The following is a 20,908-nucleotide window of genomic DNA, read 5'->3' on the forward strand; positions in this document are numbered from 1 at the left end:
GGCCTTGAACTTGTGACCCTCCTGCGCCAGCCTCCCAGGCACTGGGATCACAGGAATGGCCAACCATGCCTGGCTCACACTTGATTTTTAAGAGTTATATGTCATAGTTGAGAGGCACCACAATTTATATTCCCAGGGCCATAATGCTGGACTGTAGGGTCACTTCCAAGTATTTTCTATTATAAATACCACCAAAAAAGTGTCTGTCTGCATGAACCTTAGCCCCCTGTTCAGAGCAGAGCCTGACACCAGGAGGAGGCCGCTCACCCGTGGACTGGAACACGCCTGAGTTGCACTGGCAGTACCGCTGGGCAAAGGCCTCCATCATGCGGTCGATTTTCTGGGCCTCTCCGGGGAGCCGGAAGCTCCACAGGAACTGCCTGCACGGCAGAGAGAAGGTGTCCAGGACAGGGCCGGGCCCCTGGGAACAGCTCAACTGCCCACAGCTTCCGACACCCCAGGAAAAGGAGGCTGGGCGAGGTGCTAGTCCTGTGCAGCTGCGGACCTCCCGCCCACACCACCGCCACTTCCACCCAAGGCCCAGTGCCCGGGAGAAAGGAGACCCTGGCCTTCCTGTTCCAAAGAACCACTCTCCTCCTCAGAAGACCCCAGACTGAAACACAGATGAGCTCCTCCTAACAACTCCAGGACAGGCCAGCACACCCACAACTGACCCCTGAAAGTCGGAGAGAAGCTGTTACCCTAGGTTTTTCTTTTCGGAACCTGGGACTTCTCGCGTGCTGGGCAAGGGCCCCACCACTGACCCGCCTGGAGGCACCCCACCCAGGGCAGGTCTGACTCTGTGCTCTTTTCATCTATTAAAGTAACAGGACAAACAATGACGTTACTAGTTCTGCCTATGGCAATGAAAATATCAAAGGACAATTTCTGATGTCCCAGAATAAAAAATTTAGTGAAAAAGTGAGGTTTACTTTTTCCTTTCTAAAATGGAATGGAGCACACTATCTATCTGGGCAAGATTTCGAAGGGTTTCTAAACCAAAGAACAGAAAAGATTTCAAAATTGACGGGAGGCTTCCTCGGCTTCCCAGACCTCAAGTTGGAGACGCAGGGGGTCCCACATCCCCTGCCCCCTGAGCACACCCCCCAGGGCTGGGATGGGTGCGGGGCCGCCTGCCGCGAGCACACGCACCGCAAGGCCTGGACGAGGTTCAGGTCGGTGAACTCGTGCAGCTCCACGAAGGCGTGCAGGACCTGGAGGTTGAACTCGTCCCTGTCGGGAGCAGGCGAGAGATGAGCAGGAGCAGAGGTCAGTACCGAACCCGACCCCCAGGCAGCATTCCCGCACCAAGTCCTAGGGCCACCGGCTTTCCAGGAGGGCCATCCACACAGTCAGGGCGATGCCTGGGTCACTCTGCTTACTGGCTAAACAAGTGTCCCCATGCCCCCTCGACAGGCCAGCTGCCACTCCCCAGAGCAGCTCCCTTCTTCGCCCACATGGCCGCTGCTGCCTCCCACCCAGGGCTCCCGCGGCGCCCAGCATCACCTCTCCCCCAGGTAGTCGCCGATGGCCGTTTTGTTGAGCCCCTCCCCCTTGTACAGGAACTGGGCGATGTCCTCACAGGTATCCTTCAGCAGGTCATTCTCTATCAAGAACTGGATCCCCTGGGGAGAGGCGTGGCAGTGTGAGGCCTCGGAGGAGGGTCGTGAGGAGGGTCAAGGTCAGGTTCAGAAGGACACCTGTGGTCCACCTGAGCCAGACCCGCCTGGAGGCAGAGGCTCTGCTGCTTCCTTCACCTACCTTCTTAGGGTCCATGTTGAATTTCTTCCTGCCCATGGCTACCTGTTTGTTCCTCTGCATGTTTTTCCTGAAAGACAACCACATGGCCCTCAGCGCTCTGGCAGAGGAGGTCTGAGAGGCACGACAGTCCCCATGTGCGGCCCCCTCCTGCAGTGCTGCTGGGTGGTCCTGGGAGGGCAGCAGGCCTGCTGAGCGAGGGCAGGGGACGCCCTGACACAGCTCTGTGCCGTTTCCACCCCAGACCTGCCGTTCTCTTTTTTGATGACATTTAAAAAAAAAACTTCATCAAGACACAACTCATATGTCATGTGACACACGCACTTTAGGAGTCTGCTTGAGGCGCTGTCGGCTTACTCAGTGGTGTGCCCATCATCATAGCCAGTGCTAGACTGTGTCACCAGCCCCAGGATGTCCCCAGGCCCACTCCAGATACCCTCCCTCCCACCTCCACCCCGAGTGACCGTGGGTCCACCTGCTGTCTCCAGTGTGCCCACTCTCGACTCTTGCGAACAGCACCTGGCACTATCTGACTCGGCACGGTCCTGCTTGGCGTGTTCAGGCTCACCCACGCCTGGTGTGCACCAGTGCTCTGTCCCTTCCACCCACGCACAGACACAGTGTTTCTCCTCCAGACGGTGGGCACTGGGCATCAGCAGCAGGGGCCATTGCGTCTGAAATGCTGTGAGCACCATGTGCACCTCTCTGTGTGCATGGACATTCCTGTTTCTCTTGGTCAGAGTGAACACCGGTGGGTCATAGGGCGCATTTGTATTTAATTTCTCAGGAACTGCTCAGATAAGCAGCAGTTTTCTTTGACTGTATTAGAACAAAAACTGCAGACCTGCAGACACTCCTCAGACAGCCCACTGCACACACTTGCAGCCTGAGCCCGGAGAGCCAGGTGAGCACCTGAGCACACAGGTGTGAGGAGGCTGCTCTCACACACCAGCCTCCTGGGACCCCTTGCGGCAAGCTCTGGGCCACTGAGTCACTCAGAAGTTCCAGGGTGGAGCCAAGGAATCTGAACTTTGAAGACTTCCAACAGAAACTTTGGTGTGGATGCAAATTTGGGAAGCTCTGCAGTCAATGAGATGGCACTTTACAGTCTCAGAGACACACTTATAAAAGCTTCTGCCTTCAGGAGCACGTTTTCCCTGGCTAAATCCAAGGAAGGAACAGAGGTTCCTGTCTGGTGTTGTTTTAAAAGGGAAACAGAAAACTCTCAAGACTAGGAGGCCAGGACCTGAGGTGACAGGGTCCCCAGAGGAACAGCTGCAGAGGGCATGTGCAGCTTCACTCCAGCTGGAACTAACTGCTGAGTCCCAGTGTCTAGAAATTCCTACTGGATCTCAATGGTCCTCTCATTTTCCTAAATCCAGGAAGGTCACTTGGCCCTGTATTTCCACACAAGAAAAACCCTGTTTTGTAATTTCCTGTAACAGTGTGTGGCAGCCTCAGAGGCCCTACTGAGCCAGACACGTAACCATGGTGACCCTCAGGGTCCTGCGCCTGTTTGGTCCCTAGTTGAAGGGACCATGCCCCCCAGGCCTGCATGGTACCGGCCGCTGCCCATGGCTATCTGGACACTCACAGAGACTGGAGGCTCACCAGCTCTCCATGACGTCAGCTCATGTCCCCGCCCAGCACTGAGACCGTAGCTCCCGCCCAGGCCCTCTGCCGCCCCTGGTCTAGGAGGCCCTCCCCAATCTCCATACCAGTGTCCCCCCACAGTGGGATCCCAAACAAAACAGCTCCTGCTGCTTCTGCATCACCTGAGACAATGGGTCGACCCCTGCACTTCAGAAGGTTAGGACCCTACAGCACACGGGCAGGTCCTTTCTCTCTGATGAAGAACATTTAGGTCATTTCTACACAGTGCCGGCATCAGGCTTGTGCTTAGAACCTTGACAGGAGCACCAGACCCTCTTTGTACAGATGTGCAGGACCTGCAGGACAGCTCCCCCTAGGACTTCCGACACCAGAAAACCATTTCAAGTTCCAGAGTGAAAAACGTGTCACCACATCATGGCTCCCGGCTCGACTGCGGTGCAGCTGTGGAGAGCTGCAGTCCCCAGGAGCTGGCAAGCTGACTGTCGCAGGTGCCCAGCCACTCGGGTCCTGGAGTCATTTCCTGGGTGCACCATGACCACCTGCAGGCACTCACCAAGCAGATGGTGCCCCGTGTTCTGAACATGCCTGTGCAGAGGCCAAAACACACTGAGGTCAGGGGATCCTGGACCAGCACGAGGGGAAGTTTGCTCCCTCCGAGCTCTTCCGTGCTTACCAATGCCTGTGAGAAACACTCCTCTCTTTTAGAATCGGGAAAAAGCCATGGTTTCCTCTGTAAACTCAGGCACACTCCACATGCCTGAGCGCCCCGCTCAGGCGTCTGGACACGCGTGTGCGGCTGGAGGCCACCACTCCAGCCGGAGCCTGCTCTGCCAGCCCTCTACGTGCCCTGCGCTCTCTACCATCGCAGCTGAGCCTGGTCTGCCCTGGAACCTCGCAAGCCAGCGGTCTGCACGCAGGCTCTGCCTCACAGCGGCACACAGCAGCTGGCTCCTCCGCATTCCTGAGCAGACTGGAATCAACGTCCCCGACACTTCTTTTGGTGGACATGTCTCCATTTCTCTTGAGTAACCGTCCAGGAGTTGAGCTGCTGGGCCTCAGCAAGGGTGTGCACAGCTTCCCAGGAGGGCGTCCTCCTCTCTGGCTGGCGCTTGTCAGGCCAAGTGCAGCGGTCTCATCCCAGCTGTCCAGGAGCGGGTGAAGGGGCTGCCACGGCAGCCTCCCCTGACGGCTCCTACCAAGGGCTGAGCTCCATGGCTGCTGCACACGCAGCTTCTGTGCTCACCTGTGCCTTGGGCATCTTCACTACTGAAGTGTGCGTATTCTCTTCCGTCTGCTTGGATGGGCACGCTACACATACCCGTCCACTGTGACTTTCCTATTCATACTTTCATAGTTATCTTTTGTAAGAGCAGAAGTTTCAAACTTTGATAAACTCTAATTTATCCATTTCTTTTTTTTTTTGTATTTATTTTTTCATTGTAGTTGGACACAGTACCTTTACTTTATCTATTTATTTTTACGTGGTGCTGAAGATGGAACCCAGGGCCTCACACATGCTAGGTGAGAGCTCTACCACTCAGCCCCAGCCCCAGCCCCTATCCATTTCTTTTAAGCTACAATTTTTCAAATGGAAAGTAAGAAACCTGTAATCCAAAACACCAAAATGACGATCCAGAGCCTGGCTGCCCTTCCCGGGGCCCTGCCCATACCAGGCTAAAGCAGGGAGCAAAGGGCGGAGGAAGCCCAACAGGCAGACTCGGGCTCCGAACAGCACAGACGTGCAGGGACCTGGAGACAGCCCACGGGCCACATTAGGAATCAGAAGGCAGCCCGGGAGCCCACTCAGGACCACACCACCAGCATCATGTCGCTCAGAGCAAGACGGAGCGCCAACCCTGGTCAGACACCAAGACCAACTTCTGTGCTCTCTCCCCTCGACTGGAGGGAGCTGAAGACAGGCTCAAAGCCTTGCTCAGGGCCCTCGAAACTCTTGGTGGCATTTGTTAAGCTTCCTTTGTACAAAGAAAGAGCGAGAATCCAAATACAAGTAGCGGACAAGAGGGGAAGCCACATCAACAACGTGAAAGCCTCGGCGCGGCTCAAGCTCGTGCAAAGCTTCCGCAGGGAAGACTGGCCGGCAGAGGTGCGGGCCCACGTGGGCCCATGTGGGGCAAGGACTTTCTCCTCCCAGAGGGCAGGTGGGTGTGTGAGAAGCCGAGCAATGTGGCGCCCAGAGCCGGGCAGACTCACCTCTCCTCTGTGGATCCCAGGTTTTCAATCTCATTAGCAACTTCTGCTATCTCCTCCTTCAGCCTCTGTGAAGAGAGGGCCAGAGTTACCAGGAGGGACGCCGCAGACCAGGGATACTTCCCAAGCCTCGTACCTGCTGCCTTGGCCCAAGACAACATGGAACAGCAGGATGGAGCGGTCCCCGTGGGCAGGGCTGGGAAGCCGGCTACCCCAGGCCCACCACGCCCCCCAGGCACGTACAGCAGGGAGACAACGCAGCTCCTGCCTCAGAGCTCAGGTGTCCTGGGGGAGCACCCACCACCGGGAGGAGGCCACCTGATGCACATTCTTAGGACAGATCTACAGCTCACCAAGCAGGGTGACAGAGGTCCTGGGCACACTCTCATTCCCAAGGCCTGGTGGCACTGACCCACCCCATGGCTGGCAAAGGGGACATTCAACCAGTTCTACCTTGACCAAATCCACCCTCTTCCCACCACCGTCCCCTTCAGTGGCTCTCAGGATGGAGGGCTAGGAGCGCCATTCCACCTCCCCGCCTTCACCAGTGAACCAGGAACTAAAGAATCAGGCCCAGTGAGGAAGCCCCCAACCAGCGGAGCAAGGCGGCGACTGCTCTCACACTGTGGCCGGGCTTCAGGCCTGTCCTCTTCCCACCCATCTCGATGTCCAGGGAAATTCAGAAGGGAACACGTGCTGCCCCCGGGCAAGGTCATCCAGCTCTCAGGTTCTAAGGCCTTCCTTCCTACAAAACTGGGACAGTTTTGAAAAGGAGCCAGGAAACACACTAAGACTACTGTCCCCGAGTAAGAGTCTCTAGGGACCTGAAATCACACTAAGTGCTCCATAAACATCAGCTCCCTCAGCCCTTCTGAGGCCTGGGAGTCCACGCTCAAGTTCAAGGAACCAAAAGTCATCTGGTGTGTGGCCAGGCTGGGCCCTGCACCCAGAGCCAGCAAGCCCGAGGCCACTCCAGGCAGCCACGAGGTGACAGCACAGGGGCACTGCCACTCCCTCTCCGAACGTCAGCAGTGAGCAGACCTTTGCACACCTAAGCTTGCTGAGAGCCTGCAGAGGGGTCACCAGTCCTACGCTCTGTCCAGAGCTCCAAGTGACACTCTGCGAAGGACACACTTGTGCACAAATGGAGCGTGTCTCCGTGTGCCAGATAGTCAGCCTCCTGGCAGCCCTCCTACCTGAATGTCGGCCAGTAGCTCCTGCTTCCTCCGCCGAATGTTCTCCAGTTCTTGACGCTCCTCTGCGGTCAGGTCGCTGGGAACTGCAAAGAGGAGGGAAATGTTACTGAGCAAGTTTCCACCTCCCCAGAAACACAGAAGGACCCTGCAACAGAGCAAAAGAAAGACCAGAGGCCATTTTCAGAATCAACTAAGTGCACGAAGCCATGGGGCTCCAGTTCTCAGCAGGTGTGCCAACAAAGGGCGGCCGCAGTCACCCAGGAGAGCTGGGCGAGGACAGCTGGCAGGGGCCAGAGGGAGGAGCTGAGGGTGGCATCAGGCTGGCTGCCTGGCCACCCCCTCCAGCCAGAGGCTGCAGGCCACCCCCATTCCTCAGTCCCTTGTGCCCAGGGCTGGCACGGCACCGCCTGGTAGAGATAGCTGTGGCAGAGAGGTGGCGTGGGCCATGGGTGGGGAGCAGAGGCAAGCTGAGAAGCCACGTGGGGGGGGGGGTGAGGAGACCATGACTGCAGAGAGAGAGACACCACACTGGGCAGAGCTCTGCTCCAGGACCGAGGGGTGGCCGTCTTGTCTGCTCCGCGCCCTCCAGGGTGGCTTGAATGTCCACCTGCGCCCCGGCCTCAGAGCAAGGTCTCTCAATTCCAGATCATAGCTCTCACCCGGAACACCCTGCCGGCCACCAAGGATCAAATCTCCTCCTCTGTGCAAAGAGTTGGACAGCTCTGGGTGAGCACACCACACAGAGCTTTCTAGAAAGCCACAGTCAGCACCTGCATGACACGTCAGACTGAGCTTCCTGTCCCCTACCTGCCCATGATCCGCTTCGAAACAGTAAGGGAACAAAAAGAGGACTCTGCCAAGGACCACTGTCCCAGCGGAGAAGGCCGGCAGCAGAAGGGAGGCTGACGCATTTCCAGAGCCCAGAGAGCAAAGGAAGGGTGCCCATGCCTTCCTCCAGGGCGCAGGATGCATGGGCGCAGGCACCCTGCAGGCCATGGCCTGCCACACCCAAGGGCTGGAGCACCCTTTATCCCGAAGCAGAACCGCACGGCCCTGCAGAGCAAGCCCCCGGCAGGAGCTGCACCCCACAGCCCTCGGACTCTGGACCTGCCTGGGGGCTCCTGCCCACCCCAGACTGCGTGTCCCAGGGGCCGCCTAGGGCGCAGGCGAGGAGCAGGTTGGGAACAGACACCCACCCAGCTGCAAGGGGACGGCTGGGAGCAACAGGACCTGCAGAAGAACACTGTGGGAAACACACTCTAACCAACACACCCTCGCCCTCAGGTTACCCCCAAATCAACAGTCAATTGAGGACTGAAAGGTGAAGTTGAGATGTTCTTGTAGAACAAAGAGCAAAAAGAAGAGAACTAAAAATACAAGAAACAAATCTACTCATCTGCAAGTAAAAGATGTCAACTGCCACAGAGACACAAACGCTCATGACAAACCAGCAGTTCAAGGAGTGAAGAGGGAGGGCCAGAGGCCAGAGGCTTGAAGCTGGAGGAGAAAGTGGCCACCCACAGGGGCTGACGGGCAGGAGGACAGGGAGGGGCCTTTGGGTTCCTGTGGAAACCACCTGATCCAGAACCCCCTTGAGGACAGGGCAAACCAGGGTCTCTTCAGACCCCTCAGAGCAGTGAGCCTGTCTCCTGCACCCTCTCCCAGGAGGTGACTCTGGGGGGACGAGGGACAGGGACAGGGGTCGGGGCTGACTCTGGGAAGCTGAGGCTTCCTCAAGCAGCCCACCAAGCAGAGCAGTGGAGGGGAGCAGGCACCAGGGAGTGCTTGGGAAGAGGGGAACAGAAGCGGGAGAAGATGGAAGGCAGGAGGGCACTGTCCCAGGCACGCACCCCGTGTGGACACCACCCCGTGGTGGACCCCCTGTGAAGGGCTGGTGGGAACATGGAAGGGGGGAGGAGAAGGGGGAGGGAGGGAGGGGGGAGGGCAGGGAGGGCGGAGGCTGCCCTCTTACAGCAGATCCAGGCTGGGGCTGGGCGTTCATTTAGGGAAGTTTGAAAGGTGACAGAGGAACCAGAGTCTAGACAAACCGTCAACAATGGAAGTCAGAAGACGTGCTGTGCCCGCCCCTCACAGGAGGCAGCGGGAGGCAGTCTGACTCCAACACATGGGTGAAGACCCCAGAAGATCTGAAGCCAGGAAAGGTCTTTAGAGGACTGCCCTGGGAGGTCCAGGAAGGAGAAAGGTGGCCTTTGCGTGCGTCCCGCAGTCAGAGACCCTGCTCTCTGGCTACTGGAAAGGACAGCGCCAGACAGAAGAGGCTGGGCCAACTAGAGCTGGACAGAGAAGCCTCCCGCCCTGGCCACAGGGCCTAGCAGCCACTCCTCCCTCCACCCTCACTTGGTGACCTTGGCTCACAGTGCTCCTCCCCCTTGGGTCCAAGAGATCACCTGAGGACTTCTAAGAAGGCCGCTAGATCTCCCTTCTCTGACGGAAGTCGTTCTGAGATAGGGACCTCTCACACTTGGGCAGGAGCTGCCTGGGCACCAACTTCTCCGGGCAGCACCACACCGAGCTTCCCAGATCATGCTGCTGCACTGGGCAGTGGACACCGCTGCTGCTGGCGCTGGAGGTGGGGCTGCACGGAGGCGGGCCAGCAGCAGTGACCTTGTCGGCTCTGGCCAGGAGTCTTGGCGGGGACTTGGCCACTCGGGTTAAACTGCACACGAGTGCGCATGGCTGGAGCAGGCCAGATGGCAGGGACACACACAGCTCTGCCTCCCCCAAGGGCCACGTGCTGCGGCAGCTTCTGTGCCAGGGAGGCGGCTGGGAGCCACCAGCACAGTGGGGCAGACTAGGGAGGGAGCTGCGCCCACGCCCACCTGCGCCTGCCCCAGGGGCCAGGGATGCCTGCAGAGGCTAACCTGCAGGTGGGTGGCAGGGTCAGGCTGGGCAGCAGGCCCCCACCAGCCTCTCCAGGGCTCAGTGCAGGAGGGGATTAAAGTGAGGAACCACCAGGGGCCATTGTGCCTTGTGAATAGAGAGCACACAAGGGAGGCTTTCACCCATTTATTTATTTAAATATGGCTCTCAGATCCTAGCAGCAGGCAGAGCCCCAGAGTGAAATGGGTTCCAGCCAGCATACACAGGAGGGCTGTCTTAAAGGGACAGCGCCCTCCCTCCCAGCCAGGGGCCGGTAACCCAGCACAAGGCAGACTCGGCTCTGAAGCCCTGCAATCCCTGCTCCGCGGCCATGGCAGCAGACCAGTGAGGCACTCTGAAGTCCCATGTAGACACAGCTCTGGTGACAACAGGCTCTGCTCAGCAGAAACACGGCAGCTGCTGTTCAAGTGGAGGGCCCTGGCACCCGTTGGGACTGAGGCCTCCTACCCCCAGGTCCCACAGCGGCCTGACTTTTTTCACTGTAATTATTAACCGATTCCTTCTTACAGCCTCTGCCTCTCTGCGGTAAGAAGGGTCCCTCTCCAACCAGCACAACCAAGATGCGAGGCCAATGAGGCTAAAGGTGACCCAGCCAGAGCGGCTGCCCGGGGAGGGGCTTGCCCTCCTCTGCGGGGAGCCCCTGGCAGGGAGGGACCTGGCGTTCCCTGAACATAGCACACGCGGAGCACACACCCAGGGAACCTGGGGAACCCTGCCCAGCACCCCTGCCTCCAGCAGCCGCAGCCTGAGCTCCAGCCCCCAGAACTGGCCCCACTGAGGGCAAGGGCTCTGGGAGACTGCCCCCCACCAGGCACCACCCCAGGGCCCAGGACTCCAAAGGCAGGGGCTCCAGTTATAGCACTGGGCACTGACCAACCGTCCTCCTGAAGGACCCTGCAGTGAGGCCTCAAGGAGAGGAATGAGGCACACACACCCCAGGGCCTACACCACGCTGTCTCCCAGGGAAATCCAGTGACTCGTCTTCTGAAAAAGGCTGACAAACCCAGGCTCTGGCCAGGTCCCAACACTGGGCAACTCCTCACCTCTCTGGGCCTGAGTCCCACGCCCTGGAAGATGGAGCTGCTGCTCTCCACCATGGGCACTGCTGTGCGGGGCCGGGGCCGGGGGAAGGGGCTCGCGGGAGACAACAGTGGGCACATGAGGTGCCTGGCCAGAACCACGTCTCTCCTGGGGCATACTGAGACCAAGCGCCTTGCTCCTCTGCTTCTCAGCTGGACAGCACACCTGTCCCTTCCTATAGAGCGACAGCCCCAGGAAACACCTACAGACGGACAATTTCAGGATGAGAGCCGTGGCTCAGGCGCCTCACCCAACCTGTGAGACTGGCCTGGCTGGGACATGGGGTCACCTGGGGGTCCCAGGTCCCCAACCCAGCCCACATTCACCACTGGTGCCTCCAGGCACACAGCAGGGTCGGCCACTTCCAGGAGGTGTGGGGGGCACCTACATCCCCAGGAGCATGAGCTCTGGGAGGTCAGAAACTGCGAGCGAGGCACAGGTCATGTGCAGCTCTGAGCGGAGGGTGTCCACTGGTGGCGAGCTGGTGGGCTTGGGAGAGTGCCCTCGCTGAGAAATTGGTCTTGCCATTCACAAAACTCTGGTCGTGGTTGTGGGCATGGTCTCTGAGACAGCAAGAGGCAGAGCATCTCGCAGGTACAGGCCACAAAGACGAGGATCCAAGCTGCGGCACCTGGGGCTTCCCACCTTACACCCACAGGCCCCCAGGACAGAGGTCAGGTCAGAGATTAGGGAAGTGGACATGGACAGGGGCATGGTGAAGTCTGGGACCCCGAGACCCGAGTCACGCTGCACCCTTACACTGCCTTCCTCTGTGGAGCCTTGGGACCCTCCCCACTCCACCATCAGACCCTCCACCTCAGGAGGGAGGTTCCACACCTACTAGATGGCAGGTGCCTGTAGACACACCGGGGAGGACAAATACTGCCCGTGTCACTGACTGAGGTTCCCGGGCAGGCACATTCTAGAGCCTCGTGGGGTGGCCAGAGCTCTGGCGTAGCTCAGCAAGGCAGCCCTGGAGGCAGTCGCCCGCAGGAACGGCTAAGAATGGTGCGTCCTCTAGAAACACAGGAGGGTGTGACAGCGACAGTCTTCAGCTCCCAACTCTCCTCACTCTGGCCCCTTCTCCAGGAAACTAAGATCTGACTGTGAAGGGCATTTGAAAGTAAGATGTCACCCCCAACACAGCCTGAGGCCCTGTAAAGCATGTTCCCAGGAAGAGTTAAACTAGCAGGCACGGTGCTGCTCAGCACAGGCTGCAGAGAGGCGCCTGCCAGCCGCCTGCCAATGCCACCTCAGGCCATCCTGACTCAGTGCCCAGCAAGCCCACCCAGGCCCCCGCCTGGAAGTCAGCTGTCAAGGCTTTCCTGCCACACTCTGCATTTTTGAGGAAGATGGCAGTTTTTTTGCAGCCTTGGAGATGTCTTCTCTGAGGACCACCTGGACAGCCAGGCCTCAGGGCTCAGGGGGGCCCACGTCAAGGGCAGGAGTCCCCGTGACACAAGGGCTCCAGCCTCCGTGGACTTCTCTGTGACCTTGGGAACCAGGACCCTGTCCAGCACAGCTTCCTCACCATCCCAGCCCTTCTTAATCAGAGGAAATGTGTGAAGGAGCCCCACCACCTGACTAAGGGAAGGAAGGTGTCTTATTGGGTCCCGTAGGAAGGAGACCCACACTCCATCTGAACAGCTCTAGAACTCGAGACTGGCCTGCGTGTTGGCTTAACCAGCTAACCAAAGGGAAACGAAGTCAAATTCCAAGGTAGTAACAGAAACAAGTCATAAAATTTTATTCTAAAAATGTGGTTAATAAAAACAAAGTTAACATCTGCTTTCAATACAGCTAAGAGCTGAACACAATCATGCCAGGACTTCGTTCTTTCCTAAAACCTTGGTGGGGCAACATAGGACACATCTGGAATGCACCATGGCCCCTCTGAGAAGGAGGGACTGGACGCAGAGTTGGACAGGCTTGGGGGGGCCCTTCCTGCCCCAGCCCTGGAGCCCTGCTCCACCATGTGGAGGGCCGGGCACTGAAGCTCTGTGCCTGCCAGTTGGGTCACTGTCACACTGCACAGTTGGGCCACCACACCACTTCTGTGTCCAAGAGTTGTGGGGGTTTTAAGAGGTCAGTTCTCTTGGGCTGGCGCTGTGGCTCAGTGGTGGAGCACTAGTGCATGTGAGGCCCTGGGTTCAATCCTCAGCACCACAAAAGAATAAATAAAAATAAAGGCATGTGGTCCACCTACAACTTAAAAAAAAAAAAAAACTTTAAATATCTTAAAAAAAATAAGAGGTCAGTTCTCTTACTTCACCCCATCCCTAAAGTCCACTTTATGTTGGCCCTTAATACAATCCTGAATTTTTCTGTACACTTAAACATTCTCCCTGACTCCCCATGGAAAGGACCCATGATCAAAGCAGATGCCCAACTCCGACTTTCCCATGTGTACCACTGGAAGGGCTGCCCACGCCCAGGGAAGGCTCCAAGGCCCTGAGCAAGTCAGCCTGAGCCCCAGCAGCTGTGGGTGGGCGGGCCTAGGGGGAGCCTTGAATTTGTCCCCTTGCTTTCTGCCATTCTGTTCCTGACCTCACCAAAGCTGGATCCCAGGAATTCGTTATTGGCCTGTTCCCAAGTCTCAGGTCAAGAAGAAACTACACTGAATGTGTGGACACCTACCCAAAGGTGCCAGAGAAAAGCCCTGGGAGAGCGCAGAGGATGGGAACCCAAGGGCGGGCATGCAGAGAATCAGCCGCACCCGTCGTCGGCTCCTGCTGCCGGCAGCTGGGTGGGAGAGGCCGGCAGCAGAGCATAATGGGGGAGCTGCAGACCCGGCTTCTGGCACCATCCTCCCGGCCTCTTACCCTCAGCGAGTCCCCTCTCCTGCAGCCCCAGTATCCTGGCAAGCCGTGGGCAGCGACATCAAAGCCTTGGCCGGTGGCAGCTCTCGGCGTCAGAGGCCATGGTGGCTCTGTGCAGGGATCCCACAGGCCCCGGCTCCCCGGCGCTCCCCCAGCCCTGGGTGCAGGAGCGCTGAAGCAAGGACAGCGTGTGCGTGCCAGCAGAGAGGGCAGGGAGAGGCTCCGAGGAAGACAGAAGCCCACCGCCCAGGGGCAGGTGGAGCAAGCTGAGCCTGGTGAGGAGGCTGCGGAGGCCGGGAAGGCTGCAGCCTCTGCTGACACTCGGCGCGCGGCGCGCACCCGGCGGCTCCGGCAGGCTCATTTCCATGAATGCAACCGCGTGGCCCCGCCCCCGCCCCTTCCCGGCCTCCTGCGGGAGGGGAGGCGTCGCCAGCGCCAGCTCCACTCCGCGGCTGCGCTCCTTCCCGCAGAGGCGAAACCCCCGAGGGCTGCGCACCGCACGGAGGAAGCTGACCCTCTCTCAGCACACCCTCCCCCGCGGGAGGCTGGGTCTGCGGAGTTCCGCCCCCTGGGGACAGCCCCAGCCTTTCACCAGGCCGGCAGGCACCCAGCCGACCCAAGGGGCTCTAGAGGCGGGTCCATCCACTCGGGAGGCCGCCTCACTAAGAAGGCTTGCCCCACCCTGACTGCGCGCTGGGGTCCGGGGCTAGGGCGCCCAGGTGAGAGTCCACTGGATGGCAATATGATATGGCTAGTGACAAGAAACGTGTCTCCAGCAGCAGCTTGCAGACTCCAGGGGCGTAAGAGTCACCAAGGGCATTCTCAGACAAGCAGACTTGGGGCCCTCCTCCCCAAGCCTCCAATCCCCAGGCCCAGGCTCCATGCCGAGTGGGCTGGAGGTGCCACAGACCTCGAGGAAGGGCAAGGCTCTGAGTACGGGGGAGAGGTCAGTGCCTTTTACAAGGGCCAACAAACCACTGAGCTGGCCCAGGGATCCTCAATAGTGCCCTAGGCACTGTGTGCACTTGGGTTTTGTGGTAGGAGCTCTGGCCCCTCCACCTCCCGTTCACACCCCCCACTACCAAGAACATCTCCAGACATTGCCAGATGTGCCCTACTAAGAACCACCAGGGGATCCTAAGCCCCAACGCCCCTCCCCCTCCATGGTCTTCTCTCTGGGATCAGCCAGCTGGGGAATGTGGACAGATGTCCTCTTCACCATGGCAGTGTCCCTACACCTGACCCAGATACTCTGGCCTGAATTCCAGCCAGTGTCAGTGCTGGGGTGTGCTCAGGGCCAGCCCTTGCCCAGCGTGCAGCAAGCCCTGGGTCTGATCCAGGCAGTGTCAGGAGGCGGCCACAGAGTGGGGGAACTCGGCTAGTAAGAGCCACCGGCTCCACCTATGACAGGTCCGCCTCAAGCTGCCAGAGGACGCAGGCTTCCACAGACTGCAGGATGGGCGTCCCTCCCGGGCACCCACTGCCTCCCGTCTCCCTCCCTCCTGCCTCTGGAAGCGCCAGTCTCTGGTATGCGGAGGTCTAGCTCTCTTGGGAGAGGCTTGGCCAGGGCTGCCTCCACAGGAACACCCAGGTGCTCGCGGCTCAGCCGTGGAGGGTGGGCCATTCCTTGGGGGCCTCTCAGTCCACATGGTCTTCTCTGAATCTGTCTGTATCATCACCACCTGGTTCCGCACCCCCTGACCCCAGGCGCTCGCATAGGTGAGATAAAGCTCCTACTTCTCAGAGGTGTCTCACTTCGCAGTCCCAAGGGTCATGTCAGCTTTCTTTGACTTAACATCCCTGGTTTTTATACAAATACTTACACTAGGGACTGAAGACCCCAGCAGGTGAATCCTGCCCTGTCACTTCCCTCGCGAGACTTGGTATGACATGCAGGCTTGACACAGCTCTGCCTTCCCAGGGCCAACGTCCACCAAGCAGAGCGTGGACCCACCCCTGGGCTTACAGTGCACCACCTGGGCAAAGGCCTGCGCCTGAGCCCAGACTAGAGGCAGCTGGCGGCAAGGCCTGCCCAGCAAGCGGACAGGTTGGAGGGCAGCTGCGAGCACAAGGCCTGCTGCAGGCCTGCGATGAAGACAAGCCAGAACAAAGGCTGCAGGCACGCCCACAGTCCCAGGAGCAGAGCGAGTGGGCAGTCCACTCACAGAGAGGAGGTACAGTCTTAAGAAGGACATTCTCAGACTTAGGATTCAGTGATCTTGTTAGAAAAAGTTGACTGCACATAAACCTGTTAGTCACTAAGGAGGACACATGGTGGACAGGACAGGCCTCCAGCCTCCAGGAGCTCCCTGAGAAGGGTAAGGGGCCCTGTAAAACCAATACCCATCAGTGTGCCAAAAGGGGCACTGGGACAGGGCAGAGAGGAGCATGGCCCCCAACAGTCCAAGGCAGCTGCACACGAAGCTGGCCTCGAGTCCAGCCTCAGAGTGCAGGAGGAAGGGCAGCAGAGGTGAGGGCCCTGGTAAGAGGCTGGAAGGCAAGCTGGAGCTGGGCTGGCACCCGGAATCTGATACAGGGCTGCTGCACCTTGCTGCTGAGCTGGGGCTGACATGAGACAGCGGGACTCCTGGAGGGCTGGCAGCACGCAGGGCTGGCAGCAGGCAGGGCTGGAGAGGGGCTGGACCCAACAGGGAGGCTCCGAGTGGTGCAGAGGTGCTTCCTGCCCGACTCAGGCTCACAGCATCGCCACCACCCCCACCTGACACCAGCTCCCACCCTTTCCCTGGTCTGCCTGGGGCTCAATCTCAGCTGGAACAGATGTGGCGCTCTGCCGGGGTGCCAGGCAAAGGTACGACCTCTTGATTTCTTCAGGGATTCCTGAGGACGAAGGCGTGGAGCCAGGCCCAGTCTCCACCTTAGGTCTATCCACAAGGTCAGTTCACAGGCCCTCTCTGGGCAAGAGGTACCTAACCGACGGGGCCCAGGCTCCACAAGCACAAAGCCTCTGGGTCCCTCTGACCTGCCTGGGCTCCCCAGCAGTCTTCATGGTCCTGCTGGGTTCTTCCCACTTTGATGGGCTGTGTGCTCTCTGGTGAAGTAACAGCACTGACCAGCACTGCGTTGGCTCAAGGAGGGCCTGGAGGTCCCCAGAGGACATGGCTTCTGCCCTCACCTCCAAGAAAATGATGGTCCCTTATGAGAGCTGTCCTGGGCCCAGGATGGTGTTCAAGAGAGGTGTAGCTATAGCTGGAGGCACTCACAGGGCTGAGGCTTCCAAGTCCTGGGCAGTCCTGCTGACCTGCCAAGCCACAGCCACACAGCAGCAGGCCAAGGCTGGAGCAAGCAGGGAGGACTCTCCTGACCCACTGCGCCTTCCAGCACAGCTCTGTGCTGAGCAGGCTTCACTTCCCACACAACCAACTTGTTCTCAAGGAGAGGCTGCCCCGGCCACTGCAGGACACTGTGTGTCCATCTCTAGCGTACTCAACAGGAGAGCCTTCAAAATTCAAACCAGAGCCGCCCTTCAACACTGTCACCACAGACGGCAACAGGTTTCCCATCTGATGTGCTTAAAAACACCCAACATGCTCCCACTTAAAAACAAAGACGCAGCCACTTTTGATTCTGCAGAATATAGACATGATTGACAAGAAGGCAGTGAGTGACATGGGCAGGGTGTTAACTACAGCCACCTTGGGTCTTCCTGCTGAGACCCGCCTGAGCAGCCTGTCCAAAACCAGGCTGCATGGTCTCCAAGGACACAGTGACAGGTTACGGTGACACCAGGAGGGCGTTTTAGACACGGCCCGAGACCAACGTCCTGGTGAAGAGGCACTGTACTCCCTCCTGTTTGGCGTGTTTTCCCATAAATAACGCTTCTCTACACCCACGCGGTACCCATGGTTTCAAATGTTGTTCCATGCCCGCCGCTTTCAACCTTGACAGCAAAACTCAACTCTGAAGCCTCCGTATTTGCTAAGAGCTGAGGTGTGACGCTCCACTGGCACAAGCAACCACCCAAGGCCAGCTGCTCGGTCAGAGCCCTGGCCCCCTGGCCCCTGGCCCTTCAGTCCCCTGCTGAGATCTACAGACTAACTTCAGCCACCTGGCTAAGCTTCTGCCAGAGCCGCTGCCTGTGTCTCAGCTGGGGCTGAAACGGTGCCCGCCCCTGCCCAGCCAGTGGGCAGAGGTGTGCAAGACCAAGGGAGCAGCAACCTGGGCACAGTGGCCATGGCACCGACATACCAGGACACTGGAGGGGCCAGCCTCTGAGCTAGGACTTGAAAGACCAGCAGATTCCCCAAACAGGGAGGCAGAGGGAGTGTGGGTCCTAAGCCTATAGGGAGCCTGAGAATGTGGGTGCACCACAGGTCAGACCCCAGGGCTCAGGGCCAAGGGCATCGGCTTGTGAAAGGCCCTGGAGCCACCCTGAGGAGCTGGGTTCATTGCAGCCAGGGGGGCTCAGCAGCAAGTCACCGCGGCATCATTAAAAAGATTAAAAAAAAATTGTGGGGGCTGGGGATGTGGCTCAAGCGGTAGCGCGCTCGCCTGGCATGTGTGCGGCCCGGGTTCGATCCTCAGCACCACATACCAACAAAGATGTTGTATCCGCCGAGAACTAAAAAATAAATATTAAAAATTCTCTCTCTCTCTCTCCCACTCTCTCTTTAAAAAAAAAAAAAATTGTGGCAATTAGAGAATAGCATCCAAGTAACGACACGGGCTTGTCCTACGTGCAGCACACGGTGCTGGAGCGAGAACTGTCGAGCCAGGTGCCAGGCAGGGTGGAGACGGAAAGCAGCATGTTCAACAAGGACTGTGGGTTTGAGATTCTATAGTAGGACGGGATCCGACTCCTCCAAAGAACTCTTTCAAAACCCCCACTCAGCCAACCAGACGGGCCACAGGGCAGAGGGTCTGGCCCAGGCACACTGCTGACACTCACTCGCCTCACCCCCTGGGTCTGGGGTCCGGCCAGGGGAAGGCCCACCCCTTCCCTCACCTTCGCATTTGCCTGACTGCCATGGTGTCTCCTGGGGGCATCCTCACTCACAGCCTCCATGCACCTGTGGGTGTGGAGTGGACGGGTGCTCTACAGACACGGGGCTCTGCCTGCACCCACTGCAAGAGGAAGCAGCACTCCTGTCCCCGGATCCTGTTGCGCAATGAGGGGGGTGCGCCACCCTGGCGCCCTGCTCAGTCTAGTCCACAGCGTCACTTCTCAGCCAAGGGACACTGCATGTGTGCCGCTGCCAGGGCTTCTGACCCTCAGGTGAGCAGACACAGGACAGCAGGCCTGGCAGGAGGCGGCGTGCCACCAGGGAATACCAGCCACCGGGTGACTCAGGGACAGCTGAGTCACACCGGGTGGGGCCCTGTGCCCTACTTGCTCCGTGTTCTCCACAGAATCGGGAGCACCTCGGCGTCATCACTCCGTCGTGTCTCCCAAGAAGAGAAGGTACAACGCAGCCTGGGTGAGTCCCCAGGTCCACCCCACAGGACCACAGGCGGTCAGTGTCCCCGGAACTCGGCCCACACACTGGCCCTCCCCTCCTGGGCTGGGGCTCACCGTCCTGCTGCGGGGTGTGAAGGACCATCTTCTCAGGCCTGCCCTCGCCTTCCAGGAAGTGGAGCTCACTCAGAGCAGAGCTTCCTGCGGCTCTGGCTGGGTGGCGCCAGAAACACTGGGGCTGTCCGCCCCGGGACGGACGGGTGGGAGCTGCTTCCTGAGTGACTGCCGCCGCCCAGGAGCGTCACAGCCACCACCCAGCTCCTGAGTGAAGCTGGAGCACCTTCCGGCCGCCCTGCTGAACCATCTCCTGGCCTGGCTCAGCCGCAACACTTCCTGCCTGAAAGCCAGGCGGGGCTGGCCACTGCCTCCCTCCAGGCTCTCCAGGTACTGGGGGCAGAATCACTTACACTGCTGGTCCCCTGGCCACCAGAGACAGCACGTTTCCCAAGAAGGTCACTAAGGTGGCACCAGCACCCTGTGATGAGGTCATGAGCTGGAGGGAGGGAGGCAGGTTTCGGAGGCAGAACCCCGTGGGCCACGTCCATCCTAAAGCCTTCATTAATCCTAACTGATACATGGCAATTGCACACATTTATGGGGTGGAGTGTGAGGATCCCACCCACGCCTACAGTGGCAATGATCCTGGGGTGACTGGGTTCCTCCCATTGCTGGGACCCCCCCCCCCCACAGCGCTTCATGCGAAACACAACAGACTGCTGCAAGCTGTCCTCGTCCTCCCCACTGCCGCAGGCCAGGGCTGGCTCCTCCTGTGTTCTCTACCTGTCATGCAGTCTCCCGCCACACATGGCCCCTTCCCAGCCACTGGTGACCACTCCTGGACTTCTACGAAGCCAACTCCTGAGCTTCTGTGTATGAGGAAGAACACATAGTATTTCTTTTTCTGTGCCTTGCTTATTCACCTTGTCCTCCAATTTCCTGTAAGTTGCAAAAATCACAGGACTTTGTTCTTTTTATGGCTAAATAACATTCCATTGTATGAACATGTAACGTTTTCTTCACCCTTTGTTGTCAGGGCACCTTGGTCCATCACGTCTCTCGGCTGTTATGGACACTGCTGCGGTCAACATGGCAGTCCCAGCCTCTCCTCAGTATGCTGGTTTGTTCCTCCAATGTCCCCCCCCCCCCAGGGGGATGGCAGGCTCACAGGGCAGGTCTGTCTGTAGAATCTGAGGAAGCTCCGTGTTCTTTTCCATGAGGACTGTTCTGCTTTACGTTCCAGCAACAGCCCTGAGCGGCTCCTCCACAGCACAGCAGCCATTCTAACCGGGGAGAGGGCAGGGCACGGCAGGTTTGATCTGCGTCTCCCTTTTCAATGTACTTGGCCATCTTTGCTCACTTCTGACGGGGTGGGTTTTCTGCTGTTGAGCCCGGCCCTGGGCTCTGCAGAGCTCCCCGCTGTTTCCTGGGCTGTGCACCAAGTCTCAGCTGACACAGGCCTGAGTGTCTATTTCCGCCTGTTCCCTACGCTTCCGGGGTCTCTTCCCAGAAACCCGGTGTTAACCAGTGTCCAGAGTGTCCCGTGTTCTCCTAGGTCCGCTTAGGTCTTCACCCATTTTGAGATGTTTTTACGTGGTGTGTGTGTGGGGGGTCACCTTTCATTCTTGAGTGTGGACGTCCAGTGTCCCCAGCACCCTTTACCTCTTCCAGCCCGTGTGTGCCCTGACTGAACACCAGCTGGCTGAAGACGTGACTTTCAGCTCCCCTAGGTTCCTGTCTATGGGTCGTTTCTGGGCCAGCACCACACTGCTGTGGTGCTCCTGCTCTGCGCTGTGCCTTGAAGCCCTGTCCTGCCATGTGCTCAGGGCTGCGCTGGCTGTGGGTCCTCCCCCAGGGTGCCA

At 58.7% G+C, this 20,908-nt stretch overlaps 1 protein-coding gene across 1 annotated transcript in view; it reads right to left on the minus strand.

The window, feature by feature from the left end:
- Positions 1-20,908, minus strand: part of Cyth1 (cytohesin 1) — a 68,011-nt gene that overhangs the window by 18,019 nt on the left and 29,084 nt on the right. Inside the window, exons 2-7 of the mRNA XM_026408405.2 lie at positions 6,777-6,859; positions 5,584-5,648; positions 1,762-1,828; positions 1,507-1,625; positions 1,153-1,233; positions 268-380 (exon numbers count right to left, since the gene is read on the minus strand). Of these exons, the coding sequence (XP_026264190.1) occupies positions 268-380; positions 1,153-1,233; positions 1,507-1,625; positions 1,762-1,828; positions 5,584-5,648; positions 6,777-6,859 (528 nt within the window). The remainder of the gene's footprint in view (positions 1-267; positions 381-1,152; positions 1,234-1,506; positions 1,626-1,761; positions 1,829-5,583; positions 5,649-6,776; positions 6,860-20,908) is intronic.

The sequence above is a fragment of the Urocitellus parryii genome, chromosome 7 (genome assembly GCF_045843805.1).
Source record: "Urocitellus parryii isolate mUroPar1 chromosome 7, mUroPar1.hap1, whole genome shotgun sequence".
Classification (NCBI taxonomy): Eukaryota; Metazoa; Chordata; class Mammalia; order Rodentia; family Sciuridae; genus Urocitellus; species Urocitellus parryii.